Source organism: Phlebotomus papatasi, chromosome 3 (assembly GCF_024763615.1).
Source record: "Phlebotomus papatasi isolate M1 chromosome 3, Ppap_2.1, whole genome shotgun sequence".
Taxonomy (NCBI): domain Eukaryota; kingdom Metazoa; phylum Arthropoda; class Insecta; order Diptera; family Psychodidae; genus Phlebotomus; species Phlebotomus papatasi.
In genome coordinates, this window is record NC_077224.1 from 9140392 (window position 1) to 9165830 (window position 25439).

General features: G+C 32.4%; 1 protein-coding gene across 1 annotated transcript in view; it reads right to left on the reverse strand.

Moving 5' to 3' along the window:
* Positions 1 to 2490: 2490 nt before the first annotated feature.
* Positions 2491 to 25439, reverse strand: part of LOC129806639 (protein pinocchio) — a 72548-nt gene continuing 49599 nt past the window's right edge. Inside the window, exons 3-5 of the mRNA XM_055855370.1 lie at positions 9207 to 9273; positions 8820 to 9069; positions 2491 to 5648 (exon numbers count right to left, since the gene is read on the reverse strand). Of these exons, the coding sequence (XP_055711345.1) occupies positions 5460 to 5648; positions 8820 to 9069; positions 9207 to 9273 (506 nt within the window). The 3' untranslated portion in view covers positions 2491 to 5459. The remainder of the gene's footprint in view (positions 5649 to 8819; positions 9070 to 9206; positions 9274 to 25439) is intronic.

Genomic DNA, 25439 nt, shown 5'->3' on the forward strand with positions numbered 1-25439 from the left:
CCTTGCTCTCTTTATTATGGATCACAATTATCACAACTACTTAATAAAGTTCGCCAAAAATATTAAAATAATTATGCATGTCGCATACTAAAAAACATAACCTAACTTAAAACAAGTGTTTTGAAATCAACGGTCGATAAATTGTGGACTATAGGGCGATGGCCTATAGCGAGACTCTACTGTAATAATAAGATAGTTTTAAACATTCGGCAACTAAAGAATAAATCAGGAATATTAACTTTGAGGACTTCCTTTATTCTTCTTTCGATGCTGATACAAGAAAAGCATCACTTTAAGATCAAAAGTTTACTGTTTTCGCCACAAAAAAATATATTTAAAATAAAATTAACCCAGATTAATTTTTAGCTGAGATTCTCTACAATCTTAGACACCAATTTTCTATGCATACATTATAATGTTTTAACACCTGACAATTCAGACTAAATGACAGATGTCAATTTTGTTATTTGCAAAGCTTTTTTTTTTAATTTGATTAACGTCTCGAAAATAAATATAATAAGGATTTTTTTGCAGGATTAAAATAAACATTCTTAAGAAACATTAATTAGAAAGACAATAGTGAACAATTTTATCAAAAAAGAGTTAAAGTATTCAATATCGTCTTGTTTTATTTTTAGCAAAATCATGTACTAATTTTTTAACTTATTTCTTTTTTTTTATTTTTCTTCATACTCTTAGGAAAAAAAAATTGAAGTAGACTCTAAAAATGTTTTATTACGTATCTCAAGAAAAAATAAAATATCCTATCATAGAGAAAATATTAAATTCTTCAATATTTATCACATAACAAACATGTACTAAATATTTAAAAGATCAGTTAATTATTGTTCTCTATATTTTTTTCCAATGAATTCTTTAGAATGACTTTATAGAATTTTTGACTACATATTTAACTGGTAAAATTTGTAATCTTGTAATCTTATGTTTCGTGTGGAATTATTACTTTTAGTACATGAATGTACCAAATGTTTAAGGCACAATTTTTTCCTAGTTTTTTTTTCTACTTATTCTTGAAATAAACTCATTTTAAATTGACTAACAGAATTGTAACCTACCGAAAGAGAACTAAAGTCTTCCACATGCTGCTTTCTTGTTTAGTACATCATTATTTATTTAACGTATTTCTTTTTTTCACATTTTTCTTCATACTCTTGGCAAAGGACTTTGGAATAGACTCTCAAAATGTTTTATTACCTATCTCAAAAAGATATAAAATATTCTATTCTAAAAAATAAGATATTCAATATTTAGCACAAATATGTACTAGATACTTAAGATTAAGATTTGTCTATGGGTCGGTTATATTCCTTGCGGAACCGCTGCACCCAGGCCACTTATTTGGGCCCATTATGCACTCCCCATTCTCCTGTTCTATCTTAACCCCCAAGGCGAGTAAACCTGCTCCATATCACAGTGCTCTGTGTGCGTTCTGATACACACAGTACCGCTTTATATCACGGTAAACCAACCTTGGTTTGTGGATCGGGGCAGTGAATGAGTATTTGTATTCGACTGAACTCTGCATGTCGAAACTTATTTCCTATACCAACCTCTCTTTTTAGGTGGTTCATTGTCAATGTATTGACATTACTTTTCCATTCATTCACTGGACGAATTCGAGACTATTACAGCAGCTGAAAAATCTGCAGCTGCCTAGTCCCGAACCCTCGACCTCACAGTCACAGAGCCACTGCTCTATCCACTGATCCACTGAGGCCCTACTAGATACTTAAAAAAATACTTAATTCTTGTTTTTCCCTACATTCTTGACAGACAGTTGTTTAGAATTAACTAAGAATTTTTGACTATTTGAAGGAAAAAATTGTATTCTTATGTTTCGCGTTGAATTATTGTTTAGTACATTCATGTACTAAATGTTAAACTCATTCCTATTTTTCTCCATATTCTTGGCACAAGTTTAGAACACTTACAGAAACTTTTATTAAATAAAACAGATTTCGAGAAGTCATAAAATTATTAGTTTATGATGTGATTAATAAATTTTGTGATACTTCGAAATCTGTTTTAGGTAATAACTTAAGATTTTTGCAAGCTGCGCATAAGTGTAAACTCCACCCTACGTATCAGAAAAATGATATAAAATCTTCAGTGTTTAATACATGCGTATACTAAATGCTCAAAGAATTATACTTATTTTTTATTTCTATGTTCTCGGCAAAGAATTTATTCGAATTAAGTTACAAAATGCTTGACTACATATTTAACGAAAATTATAATCTTCTATTTTTAGTTGAATTATTGTTTAGTACATGCATGTGCTAAATGTCTAACGACAAATGTTTTTGAATATTTTTCTCCTTAGTCTCAAAAAAAGACGTTTATTCAAAGCTAGAAAATAAAGTCTCTTTTACCTGCTAGTTTATGTTTAGTACATGCCTGTACTAAATGTTTCCGCAATTCTTTTCCCAACAACAAAACCTAGAGTGGACAATTCTGGGCAAATAAAAGACATTTTGTAAATAAAATGGAAAAAGAAATATTTATTGAATAAATGAAATAATAATGACAATATAAAAAAGAGTAACTTATATTTTTTTACATAAGAAATTCTTCTCAGTTTTATTGTTATAAAAGAAAATTCTTTTATCTATTGTTTATTTTTTGCTAATAAATTAACATGGTTGAAGCTATTTTTTCTTGCAAATGAGAACGTATTGAAGAAAAGAAATTCTTGCTAAATGAAAAAAAAAATTCTCTATTTAGCCCATACACCAATTTTCAGAGGCCATCTCAACGATAAATTTTTCTGCCTATCTTTGGTCTTTTTTTTGTGCTTCAATTTTTTTGTTAAAGAATTAAATAATTTTCTTGAAAATATAAAATTGTCGAACGAAATGGATAATTGAAAGAAATGAAAATTAGGACGCTCTGAATGGTGATCTGTGCTCATAAAGTTATAAAGTAGTTATCCTTAAAAATTAATGCATTTTCATAAATTAATGGTAGTGAGTTTGTCTTTAAGAAATATCTCTATCTATTGCAGTTATCTTTTTTTTTGGAACACATATTGTCAAAGAAATTGAGTTTTGAAGAAAATAAAAGAATCAAGGAAAAATGTGCGATAGTTTTGAGTCAAATTTGTTGTTTTTTTTACCAATTAATATCAACCATTTTTTTGCTAGTGCGCCTTGTAAACCTAAAAAAAAATCACTGGAAATTTTCACAGAAAATTTTACCAGAAGATCATTTCTCACTACAAGAAATAACACTCCCAATACAAATCCTCCTTAATCAATTTTTTTTCTTATTTTTGACATGAGAAATTTTGACAATATATCGTGTATATTTATATATTTTTTTCATTTTTATTTAATTAATTACAAATATAATATATTGTTTCCGGAATATCACACATTCTTAAATTTTATTAAGTGTTTTCTCTTTTTAAAAAGTTTTTCTTTACTATATTTATGCTCTTATGGTTTTCTGGGTTTTTTTTTCTCTTTAAATTAAATATATATTTTTTGAGATGTTTAATATGAATTAATGTTGCGCATTTATTTGAAAAAATGAAGAAGATAGTTCTTGCTAAAAATTGAAAAATAAAAATAATTGAAAAGAATTATTTTAAATGTCTGCAATTCAAATGGGCTGCGCAGAACTAATTTCGTTCAGCAAATTTTTAAGAAACAAAGTAATTTTGAGTAGTCTGCAATATAATAGGCATCGCATATTTTTTTTGTTTTGTAAATATATTTTTTAAGAGATTTCAAGAACAGTAAACAATTTCCAATTACAATATTCTGGATATATTACGCATTTCTTTTTAAAAACTGTTTTCAAAACAAAAGCAATTGTGCGTTCTTCATAATCTAATGGACATGGCAGAAATACTTTGTTTTGTCAACATATTTTTGGCATTTCGGAGCGAAACAATATACGATTGTAGTTGTTTCACTCTCTCATGCGTATTTCAAAACATGTTTACAAAACAGAAGATCTTGTGCGTTGCCCATAATCTAACCGACATTGCAAAAATGTTTTTGTTCTGTCAACATATTTTTGACGTTTCAGAGCGAATCAGCGCAACACGATTGTAGTTGTGTCACTCTTTCACGCGTATTACAAAACATGTTTACAAAACAGAAGCTCTTGTACGTTGCCCATAAGCTAACGGACATTGTGCAAATGTTTTGGTTTTGTCCACATATTTTTGACATTTCAGAGTGAATCAGCGCAAGACGATTTTAGTTGTGTCACTCTCTCCCGCGTTTTCCAATACATGTTTACGAAACAAAAGCTCTTGTACGTTGTCCATAATCTAACGGACATCGCATAAATGTTTTTGTTCTGTCAACATATTTTTGACATTTCACGGAGAATCAACAATATAAAATTGTAATCCTCTCGCTCTCCAAATGCGCTCTAAAATGTGTTTATAAAACAGAACGTCTTGTGCGTTGCCCATAAACTAAAGAACATCGCATAATATAGTTTTGACATATCTGTCAGAAAGAGCTTTATACGATTGTAATCTTCTCGCTCTCTCTCGTGCACAATCCAAAACATGTTTACAAAACAAAAGCAATTCTGCGTTGTCCATAATCTAATAGCCACGGCATAATTTCTTCTGTTTTGTCAACATATTTTTGACATTTCAGAGCGAGTCAGAATGAGAGGTATACGATTATAGTTGTCTCGCTCTCTCTCACGCATATTCCAAAACATGTTTACAAAACAAAAGCAATTGTGCCTTCCCCATTAGATTTCGTACTGTTTCATAAAATAAATACCAGAAAAAATACTTTCCACACGTTCTGAAAGAAATAAAACATTTTCAAATCAGCAAGAACATCTTCAATAAATATTTTGATCTGAAAAAAATGGAATTTTGAATAAACTGTAGCGCTTTTTTGGCAAAATATCAGAAAAAAAACTTCCACTTTTGTAAAAATAAAATGCACAAACTCAAGTTATTCTCACAAGAAAAAAAAGACAATTATAATGCATTTTTTTCCCATTATTATATTTGTCTTGCAAAAATTCCATTCACTTAAAAACTAAAGAACTAATGTCCAGAATTGAGCATTTTGGCGCCACAGTCTTGTTTGAATTTCTTTCTCTATTTTCTCCACACATAATTTTCTTATACACATTTAAAAAAAAAACAATTCTTTTAATATTAGCATAAGATTTGACCTCACAGGGAATAAAATATAAATTTCCCTGGACTGACCAAAAAAGTAAAAAAAAAAATCTGTGTAAAAGATTTTCTCAAGAGAATGACTATACACATAATGTTGATTTTTTTATACAAAAAAAAAAAACGAAAGAAAACACCAAGTACTTCCGAAGGGATGCGCCCTCTAGGGCTCAACTGCAACGTGAGCCCTGCAGGGATTCTGGGTAATGCTCTGTGTGTCTCTCAGGAAGTGTCGGGGGGAACACATGGAGAGTGTACCTCGGAGGCGTGTAAATCACGTCTGGGTTGAGAGCTTCTCGAGACGGGCACAGAGTTCCTGGGCCAGGAACTGATTCCGCGTCGCGCCACAAGTTGGCGGTACGGCGGCGGGTGTCACGATTGTGGGCAGCACCATGGCAGGCGGATGGCTGATGGGATGCGATGGACACGATCCCTGCCACCTCGCTTTTCCAGAAGCATGGGACTGCATTAGAAAGAAAACATTCCTCTAAAACTTTTCTTTCTAACTTTTTTTTGTCGAAAGATTTCACAGAGAGCAATTTTGAGGTTTAAAATTAAAGCCTTGGCATTTAGGAGGTTTAAGTCTGGGTTTATTCAGGTTTAAAGCAGAAGACGCTTTTTGTTTGAAAAGAATTTGACTTATTTTATTTATAAGATTTGCCATAATCCTTTCATTCTAGACCCAATCAAATATCGGAACGTTTTTGCGAAAATATCAAAACGATTTTGAAAAGCAAAATTTATTTTTAAAAAAAGCCTAAAAGATATTCCCATTAACTTGAGAAATTTTATTGATTTTTTCTCTCTTTTGTGATACTTTTGTTAATTTTGTCGATGATAGCCTTGGAGTCTTATGATATATTCTGGATGATAGCCTTAAGTCTCGATTTATACAGGTTTAAAGCAGGGAACGTTTCTTGGAAAAGAATACGATTTATTTTATTAGAAAAAGTCTTCTTTTTTAGGCTTTATGAAATTAAAGTTTTTGCAAAAATAACAAAACGAATTTGAAAAACAAAATTTATATTAAAAAAAATAGAAACGATATTCTCGTAAACTTGAAAAATTTTATTATTTCTTTAACTATTTTTCTATTTTGTCTTATTTTATTATAAAACTTTTTGATTAAAACCGCTATTTCGACGCCTCAAAAAAATCAAGAAAAGTAGAACAGCGTTTTTCAAAAAAGAAGGATATTTTTGTCGGTGATGTCCTATTAATTTTGAAAAGATAATGCGAAAAATCGAAACGATATTTTCGTAAACTTAAGAAGTGTTATTACTTCTTTAACTATTTAATGTTTGTCTTATTTTTTTTTAAATAAAACTTTTGGATTAAAACCGCTATTTTAACGCATCAAAACATTAGAAAAGTATTAACAGCATTCTTTGAGAAAGTAGTATATTATTGTCAGTGATATCGGATCAATTTTAAAAAGATTATGCGAAAAATCGCAACGATATTCACGTAAACTTAAGAAGTTTTATAACTTCTTTGACTGTCTCTCGGTTTTGTAATTTTGTTCTGGTAAATCTTATCGTTTTTAAAAAATATCATTTTCATTAGTTTCTTTTCATATTTTCTCTAAAATCATTTCGATGTTTCTGATAAAATCGATATTTCGAAATAGAAAAAATCATAAAAGGAATAGTGTAATTCTGTTCTAGCACATAACGCTTCTTCATTATTCTGCATAATATCGATAACCGAAAAATATTTTTTCAGTAAAATCGGATCAATTTTGAAAAGATAATGCAAAAAATCGAAAAGATATTCTTAAAACTTTAGAAATTTTATGACTTCTTTACCTTTTCTATCTTGTCGATTTTGCAAAACTATCGCTTCGATCTATTTCGATGTTTCGAAATATTAAAAAAAAATCGGAATTATACGAATATCATATTAGCACTTAACACGTTTTTGTAATCTTAAACGATATCGATAATCGAAACATTTTTTTCTATAGAATAATATTGTATCAATTTCGAACAGATAATTAAAATATCGAAATGATATTGTCATAAAAAAATGGAAAGATATTATTCGAAACATTTCTTATTATTTTTCGATATTACCGAAATAATTAATAAAAAGATAGACATCGAAACGATGTTCTTATTAAACCGAACCTAAGAACGTTACCAAAAACTTAAAATAAACCACTAAAAACGAAAAGTAATTAATAAAATAATAAAGTTAGAACACATTTCTGAACAATGCAAAAACTTTCCATTTGTGCAATTTGATAAAATCGTATAAGATCGATGTTATAGTATCGACTAGAAATTTTTATAATAAAAATGTTTTATTTTATCTTCAAATTATCTTTTTTGGATCGTAGGAAATACTTTATTCGGTAATAAAATTATTGAGTGACAGAAACAAATACCTTAAACCTGAAACTCTTAAAATTTGTTCATATTCTTTCGAATTTGGTTTAACTTTAAATCTCGAATTTACAAAACAAAGATTAGGCTCATTTTATTAACTTTCGAATTATTTAAATGTGATGAGACCTTAAACTTTGAGCACTGAATCTTAAATATTTAACAGATCTTTCTAGTTCAATTTGTATTTCTTTAAAGGTTTAATGTAAATGGTTTATCTTTAAACTTAGATTTTATAAAGCTTAAACCTTGAATTTTGGATTTTTAATAAATAAAAAATTTAATAAATAATAAATAAATAAAATTTTAATAAAATATTAAATAATAAATTTAATAAATAATAAACAAATAAATTCAAACTTTAATTTTGAGTCTGGTTTAACTTTAAACTGGAGTTTACAAATCAGAGCTTAAGCTCATTTCATTAACTCTCGAATTATTTAAATGTGATGAGACCTTAAACTTCGAGCACTGGATCTTAAATGTTCAATAGATCTTTTTAGTTCGATTTGTATTTCTTTGAAGGTTTAATGTAAAAACTGGTTTATCTTTAAACCTTGAATATACAAAGCCTAGGCACATCTTATTGGCTGTCGGATTATTTAAATTTAATGAATCCTTAAGTCTTGAATTTTAAATTTTTATTAAATTCTTTGATTTTGAGCGTGGTTTGATATTAAACCTCGATTTACAAAATCAAACTTAAACCGTCTTCAGACAAGAGGTTTAGCCTAGTTTGCGGAGGTTTTAAAATCATAAATAATTCACCCTGATAATCCATTTCTAAGGTAAAATTATCCAAAAATTCTCGACTGATAAGAAATTAGAGAAGTTAAGCCTTATGGCTAAGCCTTAGGTCTGAAGCCCGTATAAGTCACATTTCAATGGCTTTTAGATTATTTAAATTTGATGAATGCTGATGGTTTAAGCCCTTAAACTTTAAGACCTTAAATAAATCCTTTGCCTCTTGCTTTTTTACAGGTTTATTTTTAAGGCTGGTTTAACGTTAAACCTTGAATTTATGAGATTAAACTTAGTCGTTTACGGTCTTTGGGATTATTTAAATTTGCAAATCTTCCGGAATCTTTGAACCTTAAAAACCCTAAACCCGTTGGTATTTTTTAGGGTTTAATTTTAAAGCTGGTTTAATTTTAAACCTCGAATTCGGTTAACAAAACCTTTGTCCAATTTCAATGTCTCTCAGTGAAATTGTGTAAAAAAAGTGTCAAGGAAGAATGGGAATTTACCATTGTGAAATCCCTCTTCCAGGTGCTCCCACAGCTGCCATCGCAGAGCGGGCACGGCCGTTCCAGGCCATATCCGCCGCACTCGCTGCAGTCCAGCGAGACGTGATCCTCTGCCCAGGAGACGCCGCACGTGAAGCAAGAACCCATCTGGACACGCAGGTCCTCAATGGTCAGGACATTGTCCGCTGAAATCTCAAACGGACTCCCCACCAAATCGGACAGTGATGATGAGACACTCAGACTTGAGCGGCTGAAAGACAAAACACCAATTAGCATCCAATTCAGCGATGGGGAATTCACCCAGAAAAAAAAACCAGGTGAGTCTCCTCCATTCTATGAATCCTATGAATCATTCCCAATTGAGAGAAGTTATTTATGACAACTCACCCAAGAGATGAGCACAATTCAGCTAAATGAGGTGCTTGTACACTCGCAACGGACATTGTTGAAGGCACTAGAATACAAAAGGAGAGAAAAAGTTTAGAATTGAAGCTTCTTGACCTACAAAAAAAAAATTCGTATCACTAAAAAGCCACTTGAAAAAATTTTCATTGAACAATTTTTTAGCGTGCATCAGAACTTCCTCTGATAAGATTGCTCAGCTTAAAAAAAAACCTCCCAACTATTTAATGATCAATTAATAGCTGCGGATACTCCTTCCATTTGGACTTTTAATTCATCAATTATCTCATTTGGATTGAAGTTCGTGGGGAAGTTGAATATTGCACCTAATCGCTCAAAGTGAATAATGTTATCACGCTGCATTCACATGCGGGACAAGGCATTGTGAATGAACTTGAGAGAGTGTTTATAATAGACCTACTTTAATTGATAAAAAAAGCCAGCCCAAAACAGTCATTCTCAAATATTCCACGAATTTACGCGATTTGTCATTCAATTTTTGGCCAATTTTTCCACGCTACTGATTAGAACTGATTAGCGACTATGAATAGGTGCTATATTGCCGGAAAGAAGAATGTCTGTTGAAATTAAACGCACAGAAGACTGATGACTGAATGACGCCAACCGATCAAAACAAAAAATTCCAGGAAGTCTCCAATGTGTTGTTTTCCAAATTCAATTAATGCAAATTAATTTTTTAGCCTTCTGTTGCATTTAGATCATTTTTTTTTAGGAATATTTTGTATGAATTTGACGTATTTTGAGATTTGGAGACATTTTTGGAGACTTTTATAATAAGATATTTTGGAAATATTGTGCAGAGACTCTGACAATTTGAGATCTATTTACAAAAGAAAAAGCGACTTCTTTTGGAATTTTAAATACAAAGCTATTTTGAGGTTTGGAGACATTTTTGGAGACTTAACAGTCAGATATTTTAGAAGTATTTCACTAAGTTATCAGCAATTTGATATTTATTGACACAAAAGCTACCACTGAAGTATTTTCAATTACAAAGCCTCGATTTTAATTTGATTTAATACTTTGAGGCTTGGAGACTTTTTTGGAGACTTTAAGAACAAGATATTTTAGAAGTATTTTACAAAGTTATCGGCAATTTAATGTTTATAGACACAAAAGCTACCACTGAAGTATTTTCAAATATAAAGCTTTGATTTCATTTTATTTTTTAATATCTTGAGGTTATAGAAATTTTTGGAGACTTTGAGAACAAGATACTTTAGGAGTATTTTACAAAGTTATCGGAAATTTGATATTTATTGACACAAAAGCTACCACTGAAGTATTTTCAATTATAAAACCTTGATTTTAATTTAATTTAATACTTTGAGGCTTGGAGACATTTTTGGAGATTTTGTGAACAATATATTTTGGAAACGTTGTGCAGAAATTCTGAGAATATCACATCTATTAACAAAGGAAAAAGCGACTTCTTTTGAATTTTTAAAAACGAAGCTTTGATTTTAACTTTATTTAATATTTTGAGGTTTGGAGAGATTTTTGGGACAAGAAATTTTAGAAGTATTTTTTACAGAGTTATCGGAAATTTGACACAAAAGTTACCACTGAAGTATTTTCAATTATAAAACTTTGATTTTAATTTGATTTAATATTTTGATGTTTGGAGACATTTTTGGAGATTTTCAGTACAAGATATTTTAGAAATATTGAATTGATTGAAATCTATTCACAAAATAATAATCTGCTTTTGAAGTTTTAGATATAAAACTTTTATTTTAATTTGATTCGATATTTTGGGGCTTGGAGACATTTTTAAAGACTTTGAGGATAAGGTATTTTGGATATATTTTGTACAGATTCTGACAATTTGATATTTGTTGACATATAAGCTATATTTGGTTGATTTTAAACATTTTAAATATAAGACTTTGATTTTTCATTTAATTTAATGCTATGAGGTTCGGAGACATTTTTGGAGACTGAACTATAAGCCATAGTTCCACTTATAGAGGTTTTTCTTGTTTTCTTTCGTGATTGTATGAAATATTTCAATAAGATTCATGATATTTCGAATAGCTGCTTTGTAGAGTTCTCAATGTTTGGAGACTTATTGACGAAATAATTTTCTTCATATTAATTTTCAAAGGAAGGTGTTTTTGCTTGCAAGTAAAACGTCTTCCTAAACAGAATAGACGCCTTTTAATAATTTTTGATTATACTAGATTTTCCTCATCTTTCGAGACTTATTGAAAAATCATCAAGTTTGATTCCATTCTTTGAGATGAGATTTTTTTACTCCCAAAATATGTTTTTGAATAAGGTATTTGTCGTTTTTTCCCAACAAAGCTTGCAGGATAGCCTTAGTTTTCTTTTGAGGTGTACTGAATCTTTGGAGACTAACTAGAATTCTGTTGAATTCTTGGAATTTTATCCTAATTAGGTTTGTAAGGGATTTTCATTTTAGAGACATTTTTCTGTCCTTGATTTACTCTATTTGACTCCTTTAGAAGAAAAACGAAGTATCTTTTAAAATATGCCCCTAGCATTTATTTTAAAAGGAATTTGTAGAACATACTCGTTTTGGAGACTTCTTTTGAAATCTTTTTACCCTAATATTTAGATGTTATTTCAATAAAACAGATTTTGGTTTTGACAGAGCACTTTAAAAATTGTTTCACTGATGGTTGAGATAGATATACTTCAGATATTTCTCTCTAAGCCTTTGGAGACTTTCACTATCTTCTCATCTGCTCAAGGGTCTGCTATTTTCAATTTCAACTCAAAATTTGATTGAAACAAATTTTCTTTTAAGCATGTGTTTTTTCATTTTATTTTTAGGTTAGTTTCCGTAATAATTTTCTTTGGAGACGTTTTTTCTGTCCTTGGAGACCATTTTCAATCGATTCCACTGGTTTTTTTTACTTTCACTTTGGTTTCCTTGAAGTAAGGCCAATTTTGAATAAGTTATTTTGCATTTTACATCAGGATTTTGCATTTTGCATCAGAAATTAATTTTCGGAGACTTTCTTCTAAAGTATTGGAGAGTTTGATAAAAATCATAGAATCTTTTCTGTTTACTTTCTTTTGGAGTCTGACGGGGAACTTTATGCTCTCAATTCTTCCGGTGTTCGTCAGAAGGGTATTCCTCTTTCAAATTAAAAGAATCTGGTTTTTCTCCAAAGCTTTCAATTCTTGGTATGGGTCTTCTTCAGTAGGCTGAGAAAATATTTATTTGTTTCAGAATAATTCTCTGTTTAGTATTAAACTGTTTGCTTCAAGTTTAGTATTAAACTGTTTGCTTCAAGCATATAGTATTTCTAATAAGTCGTTTAGTACTTTCCATTTTCTATTTTTTCTAAATTGATAATTTTTGGAGACTTTTTTGGAGACCTATTAAAAATTGTTTCTTTGGATTCTTATTTGCTTTTGAACGAAAAATATAACAACATGGAAATTTTGGAGAACTTTGGAGGAACTTCTTTGGAGGAACTTTGGAGACTTTTTTTGGAGACTTATTTAATGATTGTTGTGTTTACCACTGTTGTGATTTAACGTACAATTCCTCTTTGAACAACTTTTTTTTGTAGGTATTTAGCTAAGTCTTTCTCTTTGGAGACTTGATAGTCTTTTATAATAAATTCACCAAACTCTTTTATGAAGAATGGTTGTTCATGAGATAAAACGAGAAGATGGAAAATCCCAATCTGCGTCTTTTTAACCGTAATAAATATCCCCTTTCAACTGGATGTAGCAAGACAGAAAAGTGGCAAAATATAGAGCAGGAAATTGGATCTCATGTGCAAAATCCCCCGTTCATTGATGAGATGGAGGAGTAAATGGTCCGCATTTCTCTCACACATGACGAGATTTGCAGAAAATTAATTGATTGTGGGCGCATGAATGAACGCCCACAAATCATAAAATTGACGTTTCATGATGCTGGGAAAACAAGCAAGAGACCAAGAGAGATGCTAAATACCCGGAATTTAATGTTGTTTGTGGGATTTTTTTTCTTTTACATTAAAACCGCAAAATGGAATTGTTTTATGTCCATAAAATGTTCTTTGTGGTAATTCTAGATAAAAAATCCAATCTTTGGGAAATTTTACAGTGAAAGTTGTTGTTCAAGGACAAGGGAAAATTTTGAACGCAAAATGGTCCTCAAACTTCTCTATCTAACCTTCTTCACTTTGTGGAATTTTCCACTCTTTGATATTGATTTGCTCTTCAACCCTTCTCAATGGGATGGAGTTTTCCGAGCCATTTCCACCTCACTTTGGTGCTTTGAGTGTCTCTCTCTCATCCGTATGGAAAATTTTTACTTTGTGAATTTCGTATGAGACACATTTTCCTATTCCCACGACATTTTTCCACACGATTAGGCCAATTTATTCACTTTACGATTCCGTGTTTGTCTTTGATATTGCATCTAATGTTTATGGGAAAATAAATCATGCGAAAAGTGATGAGTGACAGAGATTTGTTTGGGGGAATTGGAGTTGAGACACTTTGACAGAAATCTTATCTTGAAATAAATTTCCACTGATTAATTTTCCTTTAATTTTATTGAATTAAAAAGTGAAAGATGAAAAAATTAGGTGAAACAGAGAGGACATTCTGGTATGTGTCTATTAGCCGAGACATACACCTTTAAAACTAAGTCGGGCAGACTTGCGTAATATTTTATTTTTCTTTTCTGTAGCTTAGAGGATTTTATTTAAAAAGAATATTGATATATTTACAAATAAGTGCTCAATATTAAGCATAAACCGTTTTTTACGTTTATCTGGTATGTGTCTCGACTAAAAGTGCTTGGAAACCTTATAAGAAAAATAAAGAGAAGAGAAAGCCAGTTACTTTTCACTTTTCAAACCATATTAAAGAAAAAATATTAAAGAAAACAGTCAGTAAAAAGACATTCATTTAAATTTTAACGGTACCCCAGGACACACACCATAAAACTTTAGCATATAAGCTACAGTTACCTTACTATGTTCGCTATAAATAATACAAATATTCGTCAAGTGAAAAACAAAACAATTGCGAAAGAACTCAAGAGAAACGGAACAACTAAGCCTATTGATAGTCCTTTTGTCTAAATCGTATTTGGTAAGTGTCTTAGCTAAAAGTCCTTGGATACCGAATCAAGTCCAAGTTTATTAAAAAATCACGATGAATAGGCTACAATGTTAAAAAAATGTGAGAGAAAAAAATGTGTCAATATTAAATGTGAATTAGAAAATTCAGTATAATTTACAGGTCAATTGTTTTTAATTTCCAAACTATTTTAAAAAAGAATATGAAAATGATTGGATTTATGGTTTATGTCTTGGCTATTTTCTTATCTCGCATTTGAAATTTATATGCCAAAGAAAATGAATATACAATTTTCTTCTGCAACTGTCAGATGTATGGAAAATAAAAACCGGTCAAGGTAGAATAGATGACTGGCTCGAATGGTTTTTATATTGACTTATTGATGAAATATTTTTATTGCTGTTTGTATTGTTTTCTCTTTGCTTCCCAGCTGTATAAAGATATTTATACACCTGCATTTTTTGTTTGCAGCTTATTTGCTTTTTTTGTTCGGAGCTTTTAAACCGAAAATACTATAGGAAAATAGTATCAGTCGCAGTAGCGCAAATAACCTGTTTCTGCGGTTTGTGTCTCGGTTCTTTTAGTTTTTTGCTTTGCAATTATTATTTTGGGGAATCAATTCACATTTATCCGGTACTATTTATATCTAATGACAGATGAAAAGAAAGATCAAGGTAGTGCAGTTGATTGGCTTTCTCAGTTTGTGTCTTGGCTTACTGATAAAATGTTCTCGATTAGCATTTGTATTGTTTTTTTAATTGGTTTCTCTTTGTTTTCCAATTACAGTGTAAAAAGTTAACGTGAATTTATTATCTGCAATTTTTTTATGACGGTAAATAGTTTGAAAAAAGTCGGTCAATAGTTTATGGTTTGTGTCTCGACTCAGTGATAAAATATTCTCGATTAGTATTTATATTGCTTTTCTCTTAGTTTCTGTTTATTTTCCAATTACAGTGTAAATAGTTAAAGTCAATTTATTATCTGCAATTTTTTTATGACGGTAGATCGTTAGAAAAAAGTCGGTCAATGGTTTATGGTTTGTGTCTTGGCTCAGTGATAAATATTCTCGTTTGGCATTTGTATTGCTTTTCTATTGGTTTCTCTTTGTTTTCCAATTACAATGGAAAAAAGTTAATGTGAATTTATTATCCGCAATTTTTTTATGACGGTAGATCGCTAGGAAAAAAATGACCTTTGGTTTATGGTTTGTATCTTGGCTCCGTGGTAAAATATTCCTGATTAGCATTTGTATTGTTTTTCTATTGGTTTCTCTTTGTTTTCCAATTACAGTGTAAAAAGTTAAGGCGGATTTATTATCTGCAATTTTTTTATGGCGGTAGATCGTTAGAGACAAGTCGGTCATTGGCTTATGGTTTGTGTCTTGGATCAGTGATAAAATATTCTCGTTTGGCATTTGTATTGCTTTTTTCTTAGTTCCTCTTTGTTTTCCAATTAGGGTAAAATGTATAATTTGGAATTAGTGATATAAGTTGGACAATTCGCCGGTACAAGTTGGACATGGCTTTTTTCTTGATAAATACAGTACAAAATTTGTTTCTAAGCACAAGAAACCAAATTATAAAACTAAAGCATTAAAAATATACAAATAAAAATGAAGTAGTAAATTTATCAAGACGAAAAGCCCTGTCCAAATTATACCATTGTCCAACTTGTACCACTGTCCAACTTGTACCACTTTACCCTACAGTGTGAAAAGTTAAGGTAACTTTATTATCTGCAATTTTTTTATGACGGTAGATCGTTAGAGACAAGTCGGTCACTGGTTTATGGTTTATGTCTTGGCTCAGTGATAAAATATTCCCGATTAGTATTTATATTGCTTTTCTCTTAGTTTCTCTTTGTTTTCCAATTACAATGGAAAAAAGTTAATGTGAATTTATTATCTGCAATTTTTTTTATGACGGTTAGATTGCTAGAGAAATATTGGTCATTGGTTTATGGTTTGTGTCTCGGCTTACTAACAAATTTCTCTTTAAATTATTTTTATATTTTTTTGCTTTATCTCGTTTTCATCTGCATTTTTTCTAAGTAATAATTACATTATGGAAACAGTGCGTAATATTTTAGCTACCTGTATTTATTTAACGGTCAATGTGTTTCATCCTTAATGGCGGGCTTTCTATATTCGCGTGAGACTTTTGCTAATCAGCTTGACCTGTGGCAAATGTCTCGAGGAGACGCCAACGCGCCAAGAAAAATCTCCCCGGAAAATTGCATCATAGAGGGAGACTTATGTACAACACATAAACAGCCAATATCTCTCCACAAATAGACACTTTCAGCCACTCAATGGCTATTAAAATACTCTGTCGACAACTCTTCAATTTTCTCTTAATTGCCAACAGTGCCGACAATAGCAATTTCATCGTCTGCACCCATTAAATTATCCGCCTATTTTTGCTGTGATTCCCCCTCAGTACAACCCCCTGTACCCCGTCCCCCCTCAATTCTCCCCTTAATCGGTTTTATAGCCAAAGTTCTCAGAAAAGACTAAATTACTCCCCAATGCAATCCACACGCATTAATTGACTTTCAATTAATGCAACTTATGAGGCCTAGAGAGAGAGCTCAGTAATGCCTTTCAGAGCAATTAACTTGCAAATATAATGCAGGCTTTGGGTTTTATGTGATAAAGAAATTAATAATTTATATAATCGTGTGCGACAGAATGCACCAGAATAACCCTATTGCCACTTGAACTAATATTTATGTTGTCAAGTGTAATTCCTGGCCACGCTCTCGAGCCTGCCTAGAAAATGCGAATTATTAAATCAAACACACGCATACACCTGGATGGTAAGACTTTTATGTCAAGGCGAGAAAAAAGGCTATTTCAACACTTAGAGTGTGTGTTAGCTTTTACAAATATTGCGGTTTGTTAGATAATGGGCAGAGGAAGGAGCCGAAGTGGCCACAAGGGTTCAAAAATTCAAATTTCTTTTTTTGGTGAATTTAAATCATCGCTCAAGTTTGGGATAAATTCTCAAGTATGAAGGGTTTTAAATGGTCTCGATCGATTTTTACATCAAATATAATAAATTAGTCGAAAGTTTTCAGGCTTCGCACGCACTCTGGCTTCGAACACTTCATATTTCTTTCTATATTCCTCCATTAGATTTCCAGAAAAGTTATAGATCGCAATAGATTTGCAGGTGACCTGCAAGTGTTTTCTAATGGTGACCCTGGTAATCCAACAGAGACATTTGATAAACTTAACACAGTTTTAGCACGAATTGAGCCTAGGGCAATTCAGAATGGCCTGCATTTAAACCCGAAAAAGTCGCAGGCCCTTAAAATATCTTAAAGATCGTTATGTAGTACGATTACACCTGTCACAATTTGCAGGAAATCCCACCTCAATGTCAAATTCTATTTTTATATGGAGCTATTTGAAGCCAGCACCTTTACTCAGCTCACAGAGCTGATAGGAAAAAGTTATCATGGGAATAAACCGATGTGAAGTTACAATCAACAATAAAGAAATCCGGGAGTCGTCGGGAAGAAACAATCACTCAGGGAAACACATTAACTATCTCCAGAGCTTTCGGATCGATCTCCAAGTCTTTCAATTTTTCTCTGAGACTAGTTCTGGGTTTTGATTTTGATCAGGATTATAGCAGGGCATAAGAAGGAACGGAGGCACTATTTGTTTTGCTGGAATTTCTCTTTATTAGCACTGTTGCTAACAAAGAGAAATTCCAGCAAAACCCAAAAAGAAAAAGACAAAAAATTGTACCAAATATTACAAAAATTGTGAAAAGACAGTGTAAAAATAGCGCCCCGTTCCCTCTTACGCCGTGCTATAATCCTGACCAAAACTCTGTACGAGTCTCAGAGAAAAATTGCAAGATTTGACCACTGACGAAGGGTTGCAGACCGAACCGAAAGCTCTGGCGATAGTTGATGTGTTTCCCTGAGTGATTATTTCTTCCCGACGACTTCCGGATTTCCTTGTTGCTGAAAAAGTTATCCAATCTGTTTGTAGAGAAAGCACGCAATTTCGAGATCATCTTCAATTCGTCTTCTTGGTCAGACCACATTGTAAACCTATTTCCAATGAATTGTATACGATTTCAAAAATCCTAACTATTATAAACGTTACTATTCGAATCCTTTTTGGGCCGCTTCTAAGCCTATAAATTGGAAAGCCGACAGAGTCAGTCCGGTCTAGAACGTCCAAGAAGAACGCATGAGCTTTCAACCCTCAGTATGGATCTTCCTCGAGGGTAGAAAGCTTTGGAGAAAAATTTAGTCTTTGGTTTGAGAAGAAGACAATCCTCTGACGAACACCGGAAGAAACTGAAGAGAATATACAACTGCGTCAGTTACAGTAATCAAAGAACTCATGATATCGTTTCTTAGGTTCGTAGTGAGTCAAAACGAGTTGAAGTGCACATGGCAATTGGTTAAGTTCAGTGGCAAAGACGATCACAATCGGTGCCCTCAGTTGGTAGAGGATTTCCCTAGACAGCGAAAGGCCCCAGTTCAAGCCAGGTTGAAGGCAGGAATTTCCTCTTATATCCACTTGGGTGAAATTTGTGAATTTGGGATCCACTAGATCTCATATCATTTCTCCGTCTGAGAGCGATGTCATTCCTTTTCCGTTTTAGCTCGAATTAGCTGTTTCGTCGTCCGCTTTTTGTCAAGGGGATTCTATTTCGGTTCAATAGGAAACCGCGATTTTCCAATATGGCTGCCAAAATTTAACTTCTGATTGGTCGACCGATTCTAACTTCAGCCGAAAGCTTTCGGCTCAGCCTCCGAACTTTCATCAGTTTCACAATGTTTGCCAAAAGCTTCGGCTTGAGCCAAAAGCTTCAATTAAAACCTCAATTATTTTGAAGCCTTCCGCCTTTTCGGCTCACAGCTTCTACCACCAAAATAGAGTGCAGTATATTTCTAAATCGACCACTACATTTCACGTGATGATGCATTGTAGAGAGTAATTTTAGAGAGGGAAAAATAATTTCACGATAGCCATCGGGAAAGAGCGATGCTAAAAATTGCAACGAAATGCAGTGTTAAAAATAAAGTTTTTGTAAATAAAACTTCTTCATTCCAATTGTTGGTATTTCTTTCACCTCTCGCCAATCAAAAGCTCAATGAGTGAAAATGAGATTTGCGTGAAGATGAGGAACAGCTTATGTAAATTTCAGGTGAATTTCACCTCCATCGATGGATTTTTTCTGCGTGATTTTTCGATATCAAGAGTTAATATATCAATAACTTGATGGGATTACCGAGAACTTACTCAACTATAAGAAATTCCCCCATGTTTATTTTTCAATAATTCTTTTATGCAAATATTGTGGGTTTTTTGCATGCTAAAAATTCTTCAGAGTTTTGCATTTTGAGGGTGAATTTTCGCTTGTGTACCAACCTTGTACGGATTTTTATAAGCTCTATGATATTTTTTTCTTAAATAAAACCGGGCAATTAACCTTTCAGGAGTTTATTGAACCAAAAGATTATTTCACTGGAGAAATTTGACATTTTGCAAATTCCTTCGCAAAAAAATAGCACTGAAGGTGAAAACACATCGAAAAAATATTCAATTGGGTTAATATTTAGTTTATTTACAATCAATTTTATTGATCTTTACGATCATCGAATTCTGCGGTGTTTGAAAATTGTTTTTTTCGCTAAATGATATTGATCATTTCCTGATTAAATGAAGGCATCACTTTCTCTGACCACATTGACCACTAACAGTTTTTCTCTTGTCACTTCATCAATCTTTTCTATTTTTGGTTTCTCGCTAAATGATTTTTAGAGTGGGCTTCCTCACGATGGACTTTCCAGGAAGAAAAAGACAAGAGTAAATTGAATTAGAGAAAAATGCCTCAAAGCATAAACTATTAAACGGTCGACAAGGTGCAGAAAAATGTCCGTTTCGTTTATTTATTTTTTTGCAAATACTATAAAAGTCATAGAGTTTAAGTACTTGAAGGTGGAAACATATTGACATAACACAGTCATAAAAATAGTAATGCGGAACGACATAAAACGGGGGGGGGCAGTTTCGAGTTCTCCTGAGAAAGTTGTACAGGTATTTTTGTGAAATATCGCACAAGAATGTAATTTTATTAATATAATACAAAAGGTTTACCTTATGCTTAACGTAAAATAAAAAAGAGGTTAATACAACAACATAGAACGATATTCTATGTTGACATCTTTGATTCTATTAGCAAGAAGTGATGTCGTGAAAAGTGAGGTTACATTGATCCTAACCTAAAGGCTTTTCCCGAATTCAATGACATTCTAACCTAAAAGAAGTAACCACTTCCCTGGAATTTTAAATCAAAAAGAAAAACAATTTGCTACTAAAAATACTGATTCTTGCAAGGAATTTTCTAAAAAAATGTATTTATTTCTTTGAGGTTAGGTTAAGTACATCTAACCTCAAATTTTACAATAGCGTTGTTTTCATAATTTCTTATTGAAAAGTCTTTGAAACCTTAGCCCTACAAGATTATCTCTTGTTCTAGTAAAATACCGCGCTCTAAAACTTCAAATATCTTAACATAACCTGTGAAAAACGATTTTTCTGTGACATAACCTCACAATTGTAACAATTTACAAACTTTTTGATCAATATCAATTATATTTATCTACAAAGAATTTTCAGTCAGAGCTAGTGAAACTCGAATTATTCAGTTTTCTCCGAAGTGAAAAGAGGAAAAATTCCCGCCTCCATCTGGAATCGAACTGGAGATCTCGCAATGTTCTTTGAACGAAGTGTTTTCTTCAAGGCTCTTAGAAACAGTAATTAAGAATTTAAATTGCCTAATTTTAAGTTAAACATTCTATCAGTTGAAGTACTCTTCTTGTTGAATCAACGTTAACAGAATAGTCGACTATTTGTCGATAACTTCCCGAAAAAAAAACATCACGATATACAGATCATTCTATGTTTCTATGTTTCTTTTTGACATTCAACATTTGGTTAAAATTTAAAAGCTTTCTGAATAACGTTAATCCCCGACGTTTACCATGCGGCATTACAAAGATAATGGTTCCTAACCTCAATTTTGGAACGTTAAACCGTAATACTCTTCCATTTTGAGGTTATGATTGACATAACCATAAACATAGAAAATTTCCATGTAGAATCTTTTATATAAATTCTATGTTACGACATAAGTTTAATGTCAATATGTTCCCACAGTCCAACTTATCAATAGCAATTAAGTTAACATTTCACTTTTAAAATAGAAATTGTCTTAAGTGCAATTTCTGAGGACTATTTCTTCCGTGCCCTGAAACTCTTTCTCATACTCTCTCTAAAAAAAAAGCCATGTCTACACACAAATTATAATTGCCATTCAATTTTCTAAGTGAGAATGTTATATCTTTCTCCTCTTATGCATATCAAGCCAAGTGGTATTTGCTTGTAAATGCACAAAAATATATTCCTTGAAGCAATGTCAGACTGGATGACGATTTATTGTCTCTCTAGTTTTGCAATATTGCTTTTCCTTATAATTCAACTTTTCCTACTTATATAGTGAGAGACTATGGGGAGTGTTTGCATTTATCTCACTTTATCACTTGGCGTTCTCTCTGTGGTGCACGAAAAAAAAGAGAAGGCCCACACACTTCATCAGGCTGGACAAGAACAGATTTTACTGCTGTGAACTGGACATCACCAGCATCTTTTGCGCGCATTCCAAAAGGAATTCTTTTTAAATTAATTTCTATGCCATTTGCGTGATCATCGCGAAGCTTCAATGGTTCTAAATTGGCGAAAAAAAATTATTGACTACAATTGAGAGGAGTGGCGGAGGGGGGGAGAGACATATGTCGGTTATCGACGGTTAGTGACGGTTATCGAACGTTGCGCGATATGAATAAATTAAGATGCGATTCGTTTTGTACAAAGCAGCATTTTGATTGAGGGAGATCACTAAGATTTCATCTGATTATCATAGCGGAATAGGGAAATGCGCGTATTTTCTGGAGTTTTATGGTATTTTTTTGGATTCCTTTTGTTGACACCTCCTTTGTTAATGTAGGTCCTGTTGACCACTGTTTCATTACAGGACCCCTTCAATGTTTTTAACCCTTAACAGTTTTTTACGATACAAAATATCACTGTAAGTGAGCGGAATGCATAATCATAGAGAAATGCACATATTCCTGGGATTTTAGAGTATTTTTTATTTCTTTTGTTGATACCTCCTTTGTTAGCGTAGATCCTGTTGACCACTGTTTCATTACAGAACCCTTTCAGTGTTTTTAACCCTTAACAGTTTTTTATGATACAAAATATCACTGTAAATAAGCGGAATGCATAATCATAGCGGAATACACATATTCTTGGTATTTCAGAATATTTTCGATTCCTTTTGTTGACACCTCCTTTGTTAGCGTAGGTCCTGTTGACCACTGTTTCATCAAAGGACCTCTTCAGTGTTTTCAACCCTTAACAGTTTTTTACGATACAAAAGATCACTGTAAGTCAGTGGAATGCATATTCTTGGTATTTTGAAGTATTTTGGATTCCTTTTGTTGACACCTTCTTTGTTAGCGTAGGTCCTGTTGACCACTGTTCCATTAAAGGACCCCTTCAGTGTTTTTAACCCTTAACGGTTTTTTACGATACAAAATATCACTGTAAATGAATGGAATGCATATTCTTGGTATTTTGGATTTCTTTTGTTAACACCTCCTTTGTCATCGTAGGTCCTGTTGACCACTGTTCCATTACAGGACCCCTTCAGTATTTTCAACCTTTATCTACTTTTTTTTTCAATCATACAAGAGCAGAATAGCCTCTTCAATCCAAGAATTGTCTGTAACCCTGCTAAATCTATTTTATATAACATTCTCGTGTAGTCAATTACATAAATTACTCGACAAGTCTTGAATACAAAGTAGTTCTTTTAGCCAATTGTCTCCCAATATTAACGATGAAAGAAAAAATCAACCTGAATTTCTGTTTTCATGCAAGATACAAAAATTTCTGAAGCGCAGTAGAATTTACGCGGATTATTTTGGCGAGGAAAGTTTTTTTTTCTGAGTTTGTTGCAGAAAAAAAGTCAAGTTATCTTGAGAGCAATTAATGGTAGACACCTGACGTTTCAGTCGCGGTATTTAATACGCGATTAACAAGCTGGGGAATGTGAATTAAAATACAAGAGGAATGATGAGGAATTTTGTAATGAAAAGTTTCTGCTCGACTAATCACATACAAATACTGGCGCCAAAGAGTAACGTGAGATTTTTGTCGCCGGCAAGACGGATTTGTGGCTCTCTTTGGGAGGGAGACCTTGATGGGCTTTTTCTCTCTCACTTCAATTTCACAAATTTAACAAGACTCTGTCTATCTCGAAAGCTCAGAAAAAAGCCCCCCGTAAAGTCACCTTAAGAACTTTCAAGTAACAACAAAAAGGAGAACTTACGTTTTTTTTCTGTCTTTCCTGATTAGTTTAATAAGGATTGTTGTAGTTTAAGATGTATCGCTTATTGAAAAGTTACACTCTACTGCACTGCCAAAATAAGAGCTTTTCTCTGCAGGGATTTGTAAGCTTTTTTTTAAAACACAAGATTAACTTTTAAAATAAAGTCCGTGAGATTTGCATTCGCACTTAAACTCAAAGCACTGTCAATTTCAAATCTTCACTTAAAATAACTCAAGAAACTGCTTTAATCCAAGTTAGTAAGATGATTGAAGCCAAAGTTAAAAAGACCACTGGGAGTAAACTGAATTTACGAACCAAGAGGTAAGCTTAACATTTATCGACTGAGCATGAATCGTGGAAGTTACCGAGTATTTATAACTTTATTGTGGGATTTGTGACTGTATGTGTACGTCTATATGTTGGCGCCTCCGGACCCAACACACCAACAGTGGGATTGTCTGTGACGTTGCTCCAAAGTGGGGAAAAATTATATGTGGTGCCGAGTCTAAAGTAAAGCACAGCAAAAAAATGTTTTGTAGGCGTCTATGTCGCTATCAGGGAGACTTTTCCCCCTCAGATTGCTCAATCTCGCGCAGTCTGTTCTTGGGACTGCGTGATGAGTAACATCGAGCTTGTCTAGATGATTTCCCCATATTGGACCGCCAGAGTTCAATTGGATTTCCCAAATACAAATATGTATCTGGGATATGTCTTCGAATATTAATGCGTTGTGTCTTAAGACCTGTCAATCTGAATGAGGTTTAACTGCTAATTTACAGTCGAAGGTTAGTTTGATCATAAAATTGAGAAAGAATACTTTAGACATATTCCAGAACTTCTATTTAGGATCTCTTTAAAGAATATTAGTTTACCTGAACATATGGGATCTCGATCAATCCGGCTTCTCAAGATCAATGGCAACAATTTGAAAGTGTTCTAACTGCATTTTCTTTGTAATAAATGCACTTAGAACAGGTTAATTTTAAAGAGACGAATTTGCAAATGCGTTTCAGAACAAGCTAATTTAAACGAACGTATTTCGAAATGTGTCTTAGAAAATCGCCCTTACTGGTTCGATCCTCAGATAAAATTATCCCTGTTCCTGTTATAATTCCCCCAAATGTGTCTTGGCTAAAATAGCAAATCTGGAAGACTGTGCGCGGTCTTTGCTAAAGCATAGCAAAGGTTTTTGTAGGGGATTGGCTAAATTCAAAATTATTTCAATTAATTAATTCAATTAATTATTTTCTTTGTAACAAATACACTTAGAACAGGTCAATTTTGAAGAGATGAATTTGTAAATGCGTTTCTCGACAAGAATCCCCGTGAAAAAGCTCATTTAAACGAAGATATTTAGAAATGTGTCTTGGAAAATCGCCCTTAGTGGTTCGATCCTCTGATAAAATTATCCCTGTTCCTGTTATAATTCCCCCAAATGTGTCTTGGCTAAAATAGCAAATCTGACAGACTATGCGCGGTCTTTGCTAAAGCATAGCAAAGATTTTTGTAGGAGATTGGCTAAATACAAAATTATTTCATTTGATATTTAAGGAGAATATTTTTGGAGGATTATAAAAAAAAAAGTTTTTTGAATGGAAAGAACAAGAGTTTTTTCGGAAAATTCCGCCAAAATAAACGAATTTTGAGAGAAATGAAGCATGTATCGACCACGAAGGTTGGATCGTCACCCTAAAATACTCTTTTGAAAATT